The 17,322-nt window shown below is 38.0% G+C and overlaps 1 protein-coding gene across 9 annotated transcripts in view; it reads left to right on the top strand.

Annotated features, from left to right (window-relative positions):
• The window catches only part of magi1b (membrane associated guanylate kinase, WW and PDZ domain containing 1b), a 402,728-nt gene that overhangs the window by 290,738 nt on the left and 94,668 nt on the right, over positions 1-17,322 (top strand). For all 9 annotated transcript variants that reach the window (XM_073072335.1, XM_073072331.1, XM_073072328.1 and 6 more), the window contains 3 exons: positions 7,104-7,223; positions 13,188-13,391; positions 16,142-16,340. In XM_073072335.1, the coding sequence (XP_072928436.1) occupies positions 7,104-7,223; positions 13,188-13,391; positions 16,142-16,340 (523 nt within the window). The remainder of the gene's footprint in view (positions 1-7,103; positions 7,224-13,187; positions 13,392-16,141; positions 16,341-17,322) is intronic.

The raw sequence follows: 17,322 nt of genomic DNA, 5'->3' as shown, positions 1-17,322 counted from the left end.
AAGCACCATTTAATTGCCTTTGAGATGGTGTCAGTGAGCTGCCTTCTTGAACCACTACAGTCTTTGAGAAGTGGGTATACTGACAATTATGGAGAGAGTTCCATAATTGAAGTGATATTTTTCCAAGTCAGGATAGTGTTTGGCTTGGAATGTGACTTGGTGATGGCATGCTTATGCCCCAGTTGGTAAATACAGATTCTGTTCTTTCTCTCTCCAGATGCACCACCTCTATAGTTTTGCAGTATTTTAGAAAGGGTACATTCAGAATTCAGCTTCACATTAAGGCATGATACCATGACAGCTGACAGTGAAGAAACATACTTTCATGGAATCAATGTGAATTAGACTTCCCACATGCAGTAGATGAACCTCTGAAATCATTTGAGAAAGTTGTCTTTTACGAGAGCAGAATGATCTGTTTTTGCTCAACATTAAGGCCAAATCTCAAAGGTCGCAGCTTTGAAAAATGAATCTAATATGATCATTATAGACAGCAGTTTGGTTGGGTTGATATTTATTTCAACATAATCATATAGCCTTGGAGTCTAAGTTTATGCTTTTTATCCCTCTCACTTATATATATATACATTTGAGCTTCAAAGTAAAGGCCCAGTACTTCAGTTCTACTTTATTAACTGCCCTTCATGCTCAACATATTGGAAAGTGAGTGAAGAAGCTTTTAGACTTCTAGGTTTACTGTTGTATTGTAATAGAAACTATTAATCAGTGCAGCACTGACTTAATGCACATATTGGCAAAAAGATAGTTACATTCGCATATGATTTTTTATATCTGTTGTTGTTTCTGTCCAGAATAATGGGGAAAATGTAGCAGAAGATCACTGCAGTATTATTAGAAAAATGCAGCTGTGCAATAGATATGAATCACCATATGGCCATACTGTATGAACAATGGCTTGCTTCTATTTAAAGCTAGAGGAATCTTTTTGCTGAAGATAGCTTATTGGTCCTCCAGTAAGGAATCAGATAGCTCAATTTCTGAGATTGCTAACAACCAGTTCCATAGTTTTACCTGTGCTGTTTAGCTCTAAATTGAATGTTATTAGACAAACCTATGAAAGAAAAACCTCAGTTATCATCGTTTGTATTTCTTGTTATCACAACATCTTGCATTGGCTCTGCTATGTTGTGAATTGATTGCGTAAGACCTCAAGTGTGTGGAATTGAACTCTTCCTAATCACATGGCCTACCCCGTTATTAAAGTGTAGACTAATTAACAGCAGTGGTCTTCTTGCAAATTTCCCATTTTTTTTTTGAATGAGCAAGACTGATTCGACATATGTGCTGCTTTTTCTGTTGTTGACCGAAATTTCATGTACTTGTCCACGATGTCTGTGTTGTCATATCCTGAACTGTTCAAACAACCATAAATTGCAAATGCTTGGTCTCATGCAGGTTGAGATAAAATTTCTCATGAGATGCAAGTTCTAACTGTGGGAAAATAAAGAGAAGTTATTTGTGTTTTACTGTTGTATTTTATAATTGGTGAAACAGCCATGATTGTTGGACATCATAGTCCATAAAAGGAAGTTCATAAATGATATAGTTGTGACTTCTCAGTGCACTTCAGTCACTGTGTTTTTATTGTGGTGTTGCCCCTGTAATGCATTTTACTGGTGGTTGAGACTAGATTATTTGCAACCTGAATGAAGGCTTTGAAGCATTGGAATATTTCCAGTGAAAATATTTGTCTAATTTAATCAAAGCCACAAATGGAATTACAGCCTCTAACGTATAGTGCACCATTCCAACATAATTAAGGATGTTCTCTTCTGCTTCCATTCACTTAGACACGTAACTTTCAATCATGTAATAGGTTTTATTTTGAAGTGGAAGAGTGATAGGTTTATTCATTTAAAAAATACAATGTAGTAACTGAAAGCTAAAGTAAGTGGTTGTGGTTGACCGTGCAACTCCGTCCATGTTGTTCAATCTGTTTTGTTTATGCTCAGATTCAGCAGTCATGGACTAAATTTTCCCATTCAATTAGGTTTTAGACAAAGTCAAGTCAGCAATTGTCATGCTTTCAATGAAACATATGCAGCCAGTGGGAGCTCTGATGAGAACGCCTTCCAGAGAGAAATGCCACTTGGAACCCTCTGAATGACAAACTGGTGCAACCTGTGATGATAGTTCAATCACTTAACATGGGAGTCTGCTATATGAGCAAATAGTATTACTTATAATTGATGATAGACTCTTATTTTCACTGTAATATGTTATAAAACCTTGCATCCATGGCATTTAGTAGTTAAATAGACTTTTTTATCTGTACATTTGGAAAATCAGGGTCAAAAGCTGATAGTTCATATTTGAAGCTTAAGTTTCAGTGGTTCATTAGGGTTGAAATATCAAATATATATGATTGATTTGACTCTCTCAAAATGCTGAAGGAACTCAGCAGGTCAAGCAGCACCTATGGCCAGGTCCTCATGAAGGGTCTCGGCTAGAAACGTTGACTGTTTATTCCTCTCCATTGATGCTGCCTGACTTGCTGAGTTCCTCCGGTATTTTGTGTGTGCTGTTTTGGATTTCCAGCATCTGCAGAAGATCTTGTGTTTATGGTTGATTTGACTTTATCAAGAAAACCATGGCTTTATAGGGAAGTATTTTATGGGAAAAGGAATTTTTAAAAAACGTAAGTTTCAGATGTGTGGTTATTTGAAGTTAATGATGTAAGAAGTAGGGAAGAAGTAAAAGAGAAAGGTAAAATTTTTGATGAAAGTTGGTAAAGGAGTCAATACCTTAGCAACCGAGTGTTAAATGATATTCAGTAGCATATGGCATTTCACCGGGAAATTGTACAAGCCATCCTTTCCCAAGTCCCTCCCAAGAAAGAATTTGCAGACGATGGGAAAGCTGATGTATCTGCCACCAGGAGGAAAACTGAGACATTTCAGCTTTTCCTATTTCCCTTCTCAATACGTAAGTAAAGGCAGGGGCCTCTCAGGAATTTATAGCTGTCTGGCCTGGGAACAGCAGGATGAAAATGTAGCTTCCTCCTCTGACCTCTGGAGGCTGGATGAAATAAATATGGGAAAAAGGACAATTGTGAACTGGCCTGTGACCTTGATTGATTCATTTATCGTAAAAGAAGATCTTCTTTCATTCAGCAAATTTTCCCAATTGTGTCACAGTCAGTATCCGATTAATTTGTCATGTTTCTCACACTCTTCAAAAAATGACATGTGTTTTAGCTCTACTATAAATGATTTAACGAATGACTTTAAATCTTCTTTGTTAGAACTACTTAGTCCATGACCTGTGCTAAAGTGATCTTTAATTCCATTACTTATGTTTTTTCTGGGAACCATTCTATTTCTATGCTATTTTAATAAGAACAAAACAATCTCAGTCAAAACCTTGTGAATGTTACAAATTGAAAAACATCGAAATGACTGACCTGAATGTGGATGAGTGCCATTCTGAAATTACAGATGGATTTATGAAAACTGTGTAAAATGCCATCTGCCATGGAGGTGTCCAGTTGTTCTATAAGCTTTGCAACGGAACAATTCATCAAATGTGAGACTGTCATCTTGAGTGACCTATGCACTCTGGGACGCCAAGCATTGTCATAGTGGACATGCATAGAGAGACCCTGCTTGGCTTTGGTCTTCCTGCTGATTTGCTTAGTGTGGGGTTATCTGTCTGGGTTTATTTCCTTGATATATCACCCCCTTCCCTGTCCCCACTCCAACATCACTCCAAACCTCTGCTCCCTAGATACAGAGTATGAACTCTTAAGTAGTGATGGTTTGAGAGTTCATCTACACTCACAGTACCAGACACACACACAAACACTCCAGATGAATGTTTCATGTAGTTGGATTTAGAGAGTGCCTTTGTAAACATTAATACCAATGAGAGGAGCACCGTTATTTCAATTGTGTCTGGTGCATTTTTCGAAAGTGAGATTAAACTTCAGTAAAGGTGAATTCATAATGGTAAGAATGATTACCCTTGTAATTACTGGTCTTTTCTCCATTTCTCCTCAGAAATGTAGCAGATGTTTAAACAAACACAAGAACAGGGCTCAATGGTTCAGTTTAATATCAGAATGTATACGATATGCAACCTGAAATTCCTACTCTTCAGATGTCCACAAAACAGGGAAGGAAAACCCAAAGATTGAATGACGGAAAGATGTTCGAGCCCCAAAACTCCCCTCCCTCTCCTACGCAAGCAGCAGCAAAAGCATCACTGACCCCCCTCCCCCCACTTGCTCCAGCAAAGCATCACTAATCCCACCCCCACCCAGCCAGCCAGCGTGCAAGGATAGCAACCCCCAAGAACCATGGTCTAGAATCCACCAAACTATTGCCCATTCTAACACTTCAACGTCTAAGACAGGATGATGCTCCTGCTACAGCGAGAGGAAGACCAACAGCTTGCTGTTTCATTGGTACATTCTTCTGTGTTGCTTATTCGAGTTCCACCAGCTCGAGGAGCAGCAGACTCACCTTCGAGAGAGAGAGAGAGAGAGAAAGATTGCTCAAGTGCAGAGACTCCGACAGCTGTGTCTGCTGTTTCTATCTCCAGTGATGCTTCAGTCGGCTACATCGGTGAGGAATCCGGTCGTCCACAGGATTGCATCCTGAAGGTGCACGTTTTCCGAGCTGCTCCTAGAGGCCCTGAAACGGAGGCAGCTTAGTAAGTTCCCAGTGCGAGAACCCACCAACCGTGAAGAACATTGAGCACATTCTGTAGATTGTGGTCTCCGATAGGACCACCACCTGGAAAAGGAAGAAAGAGATGTGAGAACATGCTGTTCATTTCCCTGACTTGACAATATGTCTCCATGTTTATTCAGAGATCTTTGTATTCTTTTCTCCTTTTCCTTACTCCACACATAATCACATTTCCTTGGCAACAAATAATTAATGTCAGGTTTGATAGTATAACAGGGTATTTAACACTGTACCTGACCTACAACTAACCCAACATGACGACCGTAATCGGTTGTAAAAGTTTAAGATCTAAACTTGTGCTTGAACGTCTGAAATAAAGTATTTAGCAAAAAGAATGTTTGCATCAGAAAAGTGAGATTTGTTTTCTTTAAATCAAAATAGTAATGAGTTTTCAAGAATGTCAGTACAGATTAGAGTTTTTGGACTTCATTCCCTTTTCCTATTAAATTAGGGATAGCTGCTAGGGATGATCACAGCTATGGATTAGAACATTAGAAAATATGGAAAATTATAATATTTGAAATCATTTTACTTGCAATATTACTTTTAGTCAGCTCTGTTACAGTTGACATCCTGGAGAAGTCAACAGTGCATCTGGACAGCCAGAGTTTTGGAATTAGCTAAGTTTAGATCACATTGCAAAATCAACTCAGCACACGGAGACTTGTGTTCCTTTTAGAATGTGGATAGTTGTGCTACTGTCAAAACAACATGGTGAAATAAATAAGGTAGCTACCCCACCTCCAAAGAGTGGACATTCCAAGTACAAAATAGTTCTCTCATTTTGATGGCAACATTAGTACTGAGAATCTTGTGAGTCAAAGCAGTCAGGTCATATTGTCTGCCTCATCATTCAGATGTAAGCAAATGATTTCACACTTACTGGAGTAGATACTCACATTAACAAGAATTGTATTCACAGAAATGGCTTTTCTGCTTTTAACACAATTGTACAGTATTAATCACTGTTGCAGTATCATATCTTGCAGTTCTCATAAATATGGATAATACCCAAGAACATTTTAGTAATAGTGTTGCCAATGATAATTTTGAAAAATGAGAATAAAGCTGGTGGAAGTAAATTCTTTTGTCATTATTTCCAGCTGAAATTTCCTGTAACTAATATATTTAATAATTCAAGAGCAACCTTTCATTTCCAGGTTTATTGATTTACCCCTTGCATTTCCCCCTCCCCCACCATTCCAAACCCCCTCTACAGATAATGTACTTCAAAGCCAATTCTTTTCCATTTCACTCTTTCAAGAAATGTCATTAGTTCTCTGATATTTGCAGGGGTTTATTTTAAAGAAAACTGCTAGTAATTCTGAACATGGGATCTGACTCTTGTATGTAAAATTTGTTCTTTTTTAGATTATCCAACTTTATTCTGTAGTTTCAAAAATTATATTGTGCTTTCAGCAAGGACTAAGCATGTGTGTTATCAATGTTATATGTATTAAGTATATAATTATATTAAGCTGAAATATCTGAAATTTTGAACCATCATGTAGGAGCCTCCTCTGATGGATCATATTGCAATTGAAATTCTTGTGCTGACTTCCCTTGAAATCTGATCATGCTACCCTGAGATTGCAGGACTGGCACTTTAAGTTTTTATATATATAGAGATTTCATTTGTAGCAGTGATTGTTCATTACACAGTTTCAGAATGCTATATCTAGTAATGTAGTATTCCAAGACTGAATGATTGTCTGTCCCAATAAAGTGCAGCAATGGGTTGTGATTGTGTTGAGATACATTCAATATGAGTTAAGGAGCAGAAATAGAAATAATCATTTCAGTGTAATGCAGACAGCAGATTAAAGATAGTGGAAGGATTTGTAACGCACTTCAGATATTTATCTGAGAATAACTAGCCACCCTAGAATAAAATAGAGCCTTTGTAATCAGAAGGGAATGTACCAGGATTGATTCTTGCATTAATAGGAAAGAAGTATTGCTTGATTCACTTCTGTGAGCTACAGTGGATTGAATAATTAAGTATCAGAGTAATGAGAAGTAGCAATCGCAGCACAGCTCTGTTTAATGTTGCATTTTTAAAAGAATAAGGGTGCTGCACTATAGGGCAGTGCAGTGGCATAGGAAGAGATCATTCCCATTTAGTTGGGCAGTAAAGATAACATTAGAAGAGACTCGTCAAAATCCTCGTGAGATGGATGGAATATTTTCCACAGTTTGCTTGATGTCACTTCCTTAACCAAATTTAAGATACTGACCATGCATGTGTCTGCCTATTCTGCTGGGAAGCCAGTGCAATGAAATTGTAGAAGTAAATCCAGAAAAAGGCAAACATTTTCTTAAAATTACTCCGGTAGAAACTCATTTCAAAATGCTTCCTAAAGTACGGTTCTTCGATTCTTTCCTTTGAAGGCACAACAAGACCACCTCGTGACGGGGAAATTCCAGGTGTTGACTATAATTTTCTCACAGTAAAGGAGTTTTTTGACCTAGAGGAGAGCGGCACTCTTCTAGAAGTTGGGACATATGAAGGTAAATGTTTTATAATTAATTATATATTACACATTTCTAACTACGTGTCAAATCTTGGCTTCAAAGCTTACTCTGAAAATATCACGTTACATTTATGGCCTGAATTGAAAACCAATAGTTTTCAGAAAATTCTCACATTGTTTCATTTTCCAAAGTTATTTCAGTATTTTTATCTTTTCACCAAGCAAATGTAGTTTTTCATCAGTAGTTGTATTTAAGCTTTGGGGTTATAAAATAGGAGTGACAGTTTAGCTATACAGTATAGTAGAACACAGGTAGATCACATCTGAAAATGAGTATTTCCAAATGAGTGGTTCATATAATTTAAGGAATGAATTTCTATGTAAGGTGCATGCTTGCACTGTGGGTAGTTCTAAGAATCTGATGTCAGCACACTAAATAACGTGCAGCAGTCCTTCACTAATTAGGTGTTTACTTCATCCCAATGTTCATGGGCTGATTCATTCCAATCTCAGTGCACAGTACCACAATTAATATTATTCAGGCATATACGTGGGCAGTAAATAAAGAGCTTGCTGCATGGCTAGTTTGCTCACCATTTCCTGTTGCACCAAACTGCTTATTGAAACACCCTTTGGCTAAATATTAGCCATAAATAGTTATCTAGTCCTGTATTTCATTAATACTTTGAAGGGCTAGATCAACACTTGAGTTACTGAGGTGCTAGTGTAAACCTACAGTGTCCGTGTATTTTTTAAAAGAGGTCCTGTATTTAATTAATTCTGAAGTACATCCAGCCTGTTTACCTTTTATTTTGTTCCCTGAAGAAGTAGAATCCAACTTTTCCCAGGTGCCGTGAAAATTGGTTTGACATTCTAATTATCTTTGAAAATGAGAGCTTTGGCTCCTCCTGTTACTGACTGTTGTGTCTCTCCTCTTTCCCACAATCCACAGTTCACCTTTCATCAGGCCTAATTTTGGCCAAGTACTAAAAGTGTACAGTTTACAAATTAATATTCAGTACGATGGGAAAAAAATGGGTAGCACAAAGAAACTGGAGCAATTTTGACTATGTAGCAGCATTTGCAGCATTGAATTTCACATCACTCAAGCCTACAGCACAGGGAACATTCAGCTTTCTTAGTCTAATGTTTAAATAGATTTGCCATCTGGATTTTGCAATTTTCGTAATCTGGCACACAGTATTTCTTGCTGCAGCGACAGAAGATCGAATCTGAAATGAAACCATTTCATTGGCACTTACATTGGTAAAATGTTGATTTTCCCATACTTCACAGTTTGTCATAATGCTTACTTTAATTAAGTGCTAGAACCAAGGCCAAAGACATTGAAAGCTGCCTTTAATAGCTGAACGCATTGACTGGGATCTCAAGAGGATGATAATGAGTTTGAAGCAACCAGCGGTGGGCGATATTTACCATTACTGTTGGTACTGTAAGCTGGCAAACAAATTGGCCATATTTTGTGGTGTTGGCTTAAGTTTCATTTCCATTGCTTTACTGCCCAAGATGAAGGAGAATATCACCTCAATATGGCTGACTTTTTAAAATTATATGCAGTATGCTACTACAATTCCAAGAATATGAAGTTATAATTTCACATCACTATTTGAATTGGAGTAAGACAGATCTGATGGGAAACATTTACAATTGAGGGTACATGATACAGCATCTGGATTTGGTCATTAAACAAATACGTTTCTAATGTGCACTAACAATTATAATTGGCATCGCGTTTGAAAGCTGATAAAACTCATCCTCCTGCAGTGCAACATTCTGTTGAACTCCTGTTCCATCCAAAATCACACACCTGCACAAAGATCATCTGGAATTTATCATTACAAATCAAAATACTTCCTTCACTTGTAGATGGTGGGTAGGGTTAGTGATCTGGCACATTATACCATGCTGTGTATGAAGTGGGTGTTAGAAGGGAAACAAAATCTTGGTTATCATATGTGCACTGCTTGCTGAGCACCTAAGATTAAATCAAAGTATCTTGAAGTCTTATCTCAAATGAAAATACTTATAAAAACCAATTATTATTCTTAAATGCTGCCTTTGCTGTGGAATGCTCATATTGTACATTGACAATAACATTCAGGAAAGGAAATATTTTCAATCTTAATATTTCATTTCTTTCATTCTAAGTAATTTAAATTCAGCCTTACTGAGGATAGTGACTGGATTTTGAATTCTAATGTTCTGTTAGTGTTAATCAGCAACTGGTTGAGAACTGCTGCTAAATGCATAATGTGAGCAACTCGGACCAAGTGTTTTGCTGTTCTGTCGAAAAGGCAGCAACTTGTTCTGGGGTATGGCTAATGGGTGCAGTGCTCCTTTGCACTACACGTGGGCTGAAAACCATTCCTAGTCCTGAATAGAATACCAGATCAGTGGCAGCAACACAGAAAAGCTTAATGTTGGTGTTACTGAGCTTGAAATGTGAATACCTCTATCAGGAAAGATCATAGAAATCTACAGCACAACACAGGCTCTTCGGCCCACAAGGTTGTGCTGACCATGTAACCTACTCTAGAGACGTCCTAGAATTTCCCTACCGCTTAAGCGCCATGTACCTACCTAAGAGGATCTTAATGGACCCTATTGTATCCGCCTCTCCCACCATTGCTATCAGTGCATTTCAGGCATCCACCACTCTCTGTGTGAAAAACATACATCTGATATCCCCCTTGTACCTATTTCCAAGCACCTTAAAACTGTGCCATTTCAGCCCTGGGGAAAAAGCCTCCGGCTATCCACGAGATCAATGCCTCTGATCATCTTATACACCTTGATCAGGTCAGCTGGAAAAGGAGCTCAGTCTAAGCTTCTCTTGCAACATCCCCTAACCAAACAATCTTCCTACCCTTTCCCCATTGGTTATCCAGGAGATGAGATTACGAGTGGTAATGAGGAAATCAGGTACCTTGTACAGTGGATTCCAATTAATTGGGACACATCGGGACCAGTACATTTTGGCCCATTTAAGCTGCTGCCCCTATTACCTGAAATTTCATGGTAATATTAAAAAGCATAACAAAGAAAAGCTACCATTTAAATGAAATACAGAACAAATAAGAACACTATCAATATTACTACAGTACTATAAAATTGTATTAGTGCCTAATAGTTATCTACAGAAGACTTCATTGCTGCCGTGTTCCTTTGACTGTAAATGAGAGAAATCAGCATAGACACCTCATGGAGATAATGGACTACCTCTATTGCCTTTCCTGCATGAGATGAAAATAAAAGACCAAAATGATCAAAAGTTACTCCATTTTGAATCGACGTCCATCGTCCCAAATGGATAACACAGCACATGCACACACAACTGAAACTAGTTAAAAACCGTTCACTCTGTAATGCCTAACAGCTGTTTCTGGCATCATCCAGCCTGAATGTTTGAAACCACAGTGAGCAAAACACTTTGTAAATTGTCTTACTGCTATTTCTCACCAGTTATCAGTGACAAAAATCACTACTTTTTGAATACAAGCACATACTTCTGACACTATTTAAAAACTGTTCACTCTAAGAATGGTGTATCATCTACACAAGTATGCATGACTGATGTTAGTTAGAAACTTTTCAACAACAGTCTTCTGTTCCAATTAAAGTTTCTCAAATAAATAAAGAGAATCCTGTCTATTTCTCAATTAGTTTTCGTCCCAAATAAGCACCTACCCCTATTAACTGAAGGCCCATTTAACCGGAATCCACTGTATATATTTTATGCTCCTTCCATATGTGATGTTTATCTGTTTAGTTATCTAGGCTGTGAGAAGCGATACATTGATTTCTTCTCTCCCAAGGACATTTCTGCCTTAGCACCATTCTTTCTCTTGGATAAGAATTATTGATACTTTAAGCATGTTTATTGGATTCATGTGCAAGAAGTTATTATATTACAGAACAGCTCATCCTTTTAAGCACTCTGCTGCTTATCTCTTTCAAAGATCTGTCCAAACATGTCAGCTCCTGACAGCAGGTTTTGTCAACAACTTTAAGAGCTGTGGTGTCAACCTTTCAGGAACATTAAAAGTTGGGATAGGACTAGTAGTTGAAAGGCATTCATAAAGATTTTATTTAATCTAAGGTAACGTGCTTTCCTATCTACTCTTCCCCAGAATACAGTGGAGTCAATGTTTCTCCTTGAACTGTTCTGTACAGACTGATTTCTTTTGGGGATATTGTGATTTTCTATTTTGCCAAGTCATAAGTATAACATTTTTGTTCTGATGCAATTCAATGTCAACTAAAGACCTTTCAAATATGTAAATGAATGTGATAATCCTATTAATGCTAGCAAGTCTCTTTACCTTTTGAAGGCCCTGGAATATAATTAGTGAGCATTGTTGAAGATTTCCGTTTACCCAGTGCATTTGTCCTGAAGTTACATCCCTCTTTTCTGCCAAAAGGCACTGCCAGTGTTTACACAGAGAATGCTATGGTTCATAATCCTGGCCATGTGCCTTCTGAAGGTGATAGATTGAACACTGCATGTCTCATCCTTTATTTTACCACCTTTGTTTGTAATACTGCCAATTTCAGGAGTTAGTCATCATCTGTGCTCCCGGAAAGCAGTGGCACTATGCAGGAACTAGGTTGTGCTCTCACTTCCTGGGCCTAACCCGAATCACCTTTTTCTAATATTTGTGCAAAGGACCAGCATTGAGTTAATATCAACCTCACAGTATTGTTTTTCCCATTGTATCGATTCAAAATGTAAGTGTTGTGCAAGGTGTAACCTCGGTGAAGATCCTGTTACCTAAACAAGGCTGAATCCACAGATCACAATACTGTTGACAAAGGTTTCTGTTAGAAATGCAGTTATCCCTATACATTCTTTTTCAATTTCATGTCACAGGTGAATAATCCCAGTGGCACCAAACTTAAAGCATCAGATATGAGAGCTCAAAGTCTTTGCACTTAAATTCTTTGCACCCAGGTCATATCAGTAAGTTCTTGCTGATACACACCTTCATTTATAAAATGTGTGAATTTTTGCAGAGGTGTTTAATCTGGTATATTTTACCAGTGCAGGATTTCTGATAAATATATCAGCATTTTTGTTGTATATTTAGCTTGGTCTGCAAGTATTTCTCTGCAATTTCTAGTGCTAGCAAAAATTCAAGAGTGCTCTGCAAATACACCAGTACTTACAGTCCAAATTCCATTGGTCACTTTTGGGCCAAGCTCTGCTGTTGTATAAACAGTGCCCAGTGGCAGAGCCTAAGCTCAGTGAGACACCACTGTTTATGCTGGGGAATCATCATTCAGATATGTGGCATGATTATCTGACACAGGATATCCAGTCATTCACCTGACTGGAGATTATAGGGTTGAGAAGAGCATGTAACAATTATTTGTTCTGCTTTACCCATGTAACTATTTAAGTACTTTGCTCTTAGTTACTACTTCCAATATTATTCATTTCAATTTTAATAATTTTTAAATGTTTCATATATTGAGAAGTCCTGTAAAACCTTGACAGCCAGCAGAGGTGTAGACAGGGCTTTACCAGTGTGGAAGATCTTCTGAGAAGCTTTGTGGGTGTTGTTAAGCCCTGCTCAATGTAAAAGGCATTATTATTCGGCTGCTGGAGTATCTAAGTCAATGGAATCAATCTTCTGACACCAGAGATAGGTCGAGAGAGGTGGGGAAGTTTGGTGGTAAGTATGAGTGACAGGCCTCACTCAGTCAAATCCAGATCATGATATTGTCTGAGGAAATGAAGAGCAAAATGATAGCAGTACCAGTAAAAACAGCGCCCGCATTTAGTTAGTTGGCTGCAAAGCTGATGGAGCGAATGATTGCGAAGTCCTTGTAGCATAGCTGGACTCATATGGTGTTCTTCTGACTGCGAGCAGGAAAGGACACAACTTTTAAATCTATTTAGAGAAGCGAATAGAGAATGTAACCTCAGATTTTATGAAACTATCTGCATTTCTGAACATGTGAATTTGATGTTGCCTAGGTAACTATTATGGAACACCCAAACCTCCAATCCAGCCACACAGCACGGAAGTAATTACCAGTGATGCTTTGCGAGGTCCTCATTCTGGCTCAAAGCCGACTCCAAAACGAAGCAAGTCATACAATGATATGCAAAACGCTGGAATAGAGCAACCAGAAAATGAAGATGATGAGGAAAACCCTGAAATGAATAGCAGTTTTACAGGTAATCTGACAGCTTCCAGGAGATGGCATCAACATGTTTATAGCTGAGCCTGTTTAAAATTAAACTGCAGTGACGGATGATTGACTTTATGCCAAAGAATTTGTTCAGTTCATTTAGAACCAGATGGAAAGTAGTTTTAAGTAATGGTGTGGTATAAATTCAAAAATACAATTATTAAAGCAGTGTAGGCTAGACCTTGATAGGTAAGCTGATTTAAAAAGTTGGAAACAATGCACAGGAATGGCATGGTAGCCTCCACATTTCTGACTTGGGCATTTGATCTAAAACCAGTGTAGAGGTTTGCTGATAAACCAAGGTCATCTCCTTGGTTTCCCCCAGGGATCTAACCTTGAACTTTACCTTTCCTTCATCTGCAGCCTTATACTAGACAACGTCGTCTGAAGTAAAGTGCTGCTTTTTACGTGCCAGCACCCCACTCCACATTGTCGATATGCAACAGCCTGCGTATGCAGCGTTCACTTTCATTTTAATCCCAAAACTTAAAAGCTTCAGCCTGTCTTAACGCCTGTCACAAGCTCCAGACCTTTACAAATGACTACAGTTCCTTTTCAATAACTGTCCCCAGTCCACTAAGCTGGTGGCAGCATTGGCATCTGTAATCCTGATTTGAACTTCTGACCCCAAATGCTCAGCGAGGATTAACCTTTCTCAGTTTCCTCATCTGCCCCTGTTACTTCGTATCAATATTTTGGTCATCCTGGGCCCTGAGGACTTCAGCATCTTTTTTTTGCCTATCCCTTCTTCATCCAACTCCATACATCCATCTCATGCAAATTGCGCTTGTCCCTGTGTAATCCCCAAATAAAGTGCCACTGATCTGTTCATGAAAATTATAATCATTCATATTTCAATCTCTTAATGGTGTTATTGTTACTGGAATGTCCTGCATCTATTTCTGTCTCCTGACCTTCACAATCTTCTGACTTCCTTGAGAATCTTCACCTCCCTTTATCAAAAGAATAGCAACTGTATTCAGTGCATTAGGCCTCACAAAATTAAGTTCCCCTTCTCAGCCACTCACTTCTCCATATTTTCCTCTTAAAATTCCTTGCAATCCAATTGTTCAGCTAGCATTTCGGTTACTTATCTTAATGGCTCTATATTGCTGAGAGTTCATTTTGAAAATTGCTTTCCTATTATGCACCTTAGGAGGTTTTCCTCTGTTAAAGGTACTGTGTGTAAATGTGAATTGTAATCTATATAATCCAGGGTGATAAAATAATGCTGTACAACTGTTCCATTTAATTCAAATGAGGTATCAAGCAGAGTCTGCCTTGCCTCTTCTAATGATTTGAGTGGAAGTTAAGAATTCCTCAGCACTGGTTAATGCACAGGAATCCTACTTTCCTCAAACAACACAGTATGCAACTCAATGCTAATCTTTTTCTTTGTGGAAACTTGTGGATTGAAAAATCAATCATGTTTCTTGGTGCAGAAGACATTTTATTTTAAAGATGTTCATTGTAACAAAATGTACATCGAAAATATTATTGCATCAGAAGATGCTATCTTAGTACTACTTTATTTTCCTCATTTTTATGTTGAGGTTGGTATTCCTAAAGGTTGGATTTTCATGATTGTCAATATCTACAAAATGATTTGTCAATAAGACTACACTGAGGCATATCATAAACCAATCAAAGTAATCAATTGTGTCTGAGTAAATTGGAATTTTCTACAATACTATTATTGCTACAGAGTACACAAACATTTCATCTGACCTCTTTGTATATAAGATAAAATTAGTGATTTTTTTTTGCTTTGTAATAGTTTCCAAGTTATCTGTGCCCATCTTTATTTCTCTGAGGGAACTGTTTAACAGAAGGATAATTTCTGTAATCTAAATATATCAAACACTGTATGTGTTGCTTTGAAGATTTTCTCTGTGATTTAATTAATCTCATTTTAGAACAAAATGTGGATACAAGTGAATTAATGAATGCTACATAATCAACACACGTCAGATAAAATGATGTACCACTGAAAATCATGCAAACTGTTCACACCCAGTCAGTGCCACTTGATGAACGGGAATCTCTTTACACCTAGCTGCTATATAATGCATCATCTACGATTTCAGAGCTACTCTTGTGGGTTAACTATCAGAGTGCTAATGCTCTTTGATGCAGTTAAACCACAGTAGATATCTGGACTTGTTAATCTGCCTGAAAATGAGAAAAGTTCTATGATACTTTTGTTAATCAGAGTCAGTTTTATTGTTGCTGACATGTATTGTGAAATTTGTTGTTCTCTGACACGAGAAAGTGCTAGACATAGAAAATTATAAGTTACAATGTGAATAAAGAAGCCAGTAGAGCAAAAGAAGAATAGTGAGGTCATGTTAATGAGTTCATGGACCATTCTGAAATCTAATGGCAGAGGGGAAGAAGCTGTTCCTAAAATGTTGAGTGTAGGTCCTTGGACTCCTCCTCTTTGAGTAGAGGTAATGTGAAGCAGTCATGTCCAGGAGGCTGAAGGTCCTGAATGATTGATGCCCCCTTACAGGCACTGCTTTTTGAAGATGTCCTCTGGTGGGAGGTTTGTGTGCCTGTGATGGAGCTTGTATCTTGAAAATGTGTACTCCCCTGATCAGACTTTTTGCACTTGAAAGTTAAATATATAGTCAACAAAAACGTTAATTATGACATCTTGTAAAGCACATCTAGTTTCTTGGTAAATGGCAGGAAATTATTTTTGTGATTTATAATGTTAGGTTAATTTGCTTTTAGATTCCAGTGAACAAGACGAGCATACCACGCCTAAAGAAGCAGCACCTGTGTACAGCAGCCGTACTAGTTCGAATAGCCATAAGACAGAGGCACCACAGCAACCAGAATACCACTCAGATCCTGCAGTGGATAGTCTTGGCCCTCTGCCTGACAACTTGGAAATGGCATTCACTGAAAATGGAGAAGTTTACTTTATTGAGTGAGTAGTTTCTTAATTATTTGAACTTCTTTGGTGTTTTTGCAATGGGCAAGCCATAAATCTATGAAGAATTGTATATTGTTTTCATTGAGGTCAAGAATTTCTTTACTAAAGCAAAATTCAGTGCATTTCTGGAAATATGAAAAAAATTCTTGCAAAATTTTGGGAGGTGAGCCAATACATCAGGTTGATGACATTTCCATTAGGACTTATTTTAAGTGATGACAAAAAAATAACCAGATCAATGGTAACATGAGCCTTGACGTGGTCAACTGTTGGGACGACATCCATCATTGTTTGAGACAGTTGGAAGTGAAGTAGCTTCTGTAAACCTTCCCGTGACGTGATGGAGTGTGGCATCAGCAGACTTCTAGTGGGTTCCTTAGAGGTTCAATAGGAGTAGCAGCAGGAGTATTCATGTAGCCCAATGCCCCAGCATTCAGTATTTATGGCTCAGGTTTGGTTTCTCGTCCGATTCCACTGCATTCAGACTCCATAACTGAGAATGTACTGGCCATTGAGGTAGAAAATTCCAAACATCTTCACCTCAATCAAAAACAACTAGCCCCTGATCCTGACCATGAGGAAGGAGGAAACAGCCTCTTCATCTTTCTCAGAAATTGGTATCTCTCATTACACCTTATTCTATTAAATTCCACTGTTATAGATGGTTAGGCTGCAGGAGGTTTAAGAGGAAAGGAGGACTGACATGCTAGAGAGGTTTGGACTCAAGATTAATGTTCTTATTCTGAGCCTTTGGTGAGCTGGGATATTATTGAACATGGAGAAATGACAACAATTTCCCATAAATGAGGCATGATAACTTCTTGCTTCAGCTTCTGTTTCTTTTTAGGCTTCAGTTATATCAGTTCCCAAGAAGAGCATCATAATCTGCCTCAATGACTAATGTCCAGTAACACTTGCCTTCACTGTGGTGAAGTGCTTTGAGAGATTGCTAATGATGTATTATCAACTCCTGCCT

Source organism: Hemitrygon akajei, chromosome 19 (genome assembly GCF_048418815.1).
Source record: "Hemitrygon akajei chromosome 19, sHemAka1.3, whole genome shotgun sequence".
Taxonomy (NCBI): Eukaryota; Metazoa; Chordata; class Chondrichthyes; order Myliobatiformes; family Dasyatidae; genus Hemitrygon; species Hemitrygon akajei.
Note: the sequence above shows the minus strand (reverse complement) of the source record. Positions and strands in the feature narration are given on the sequence as shown.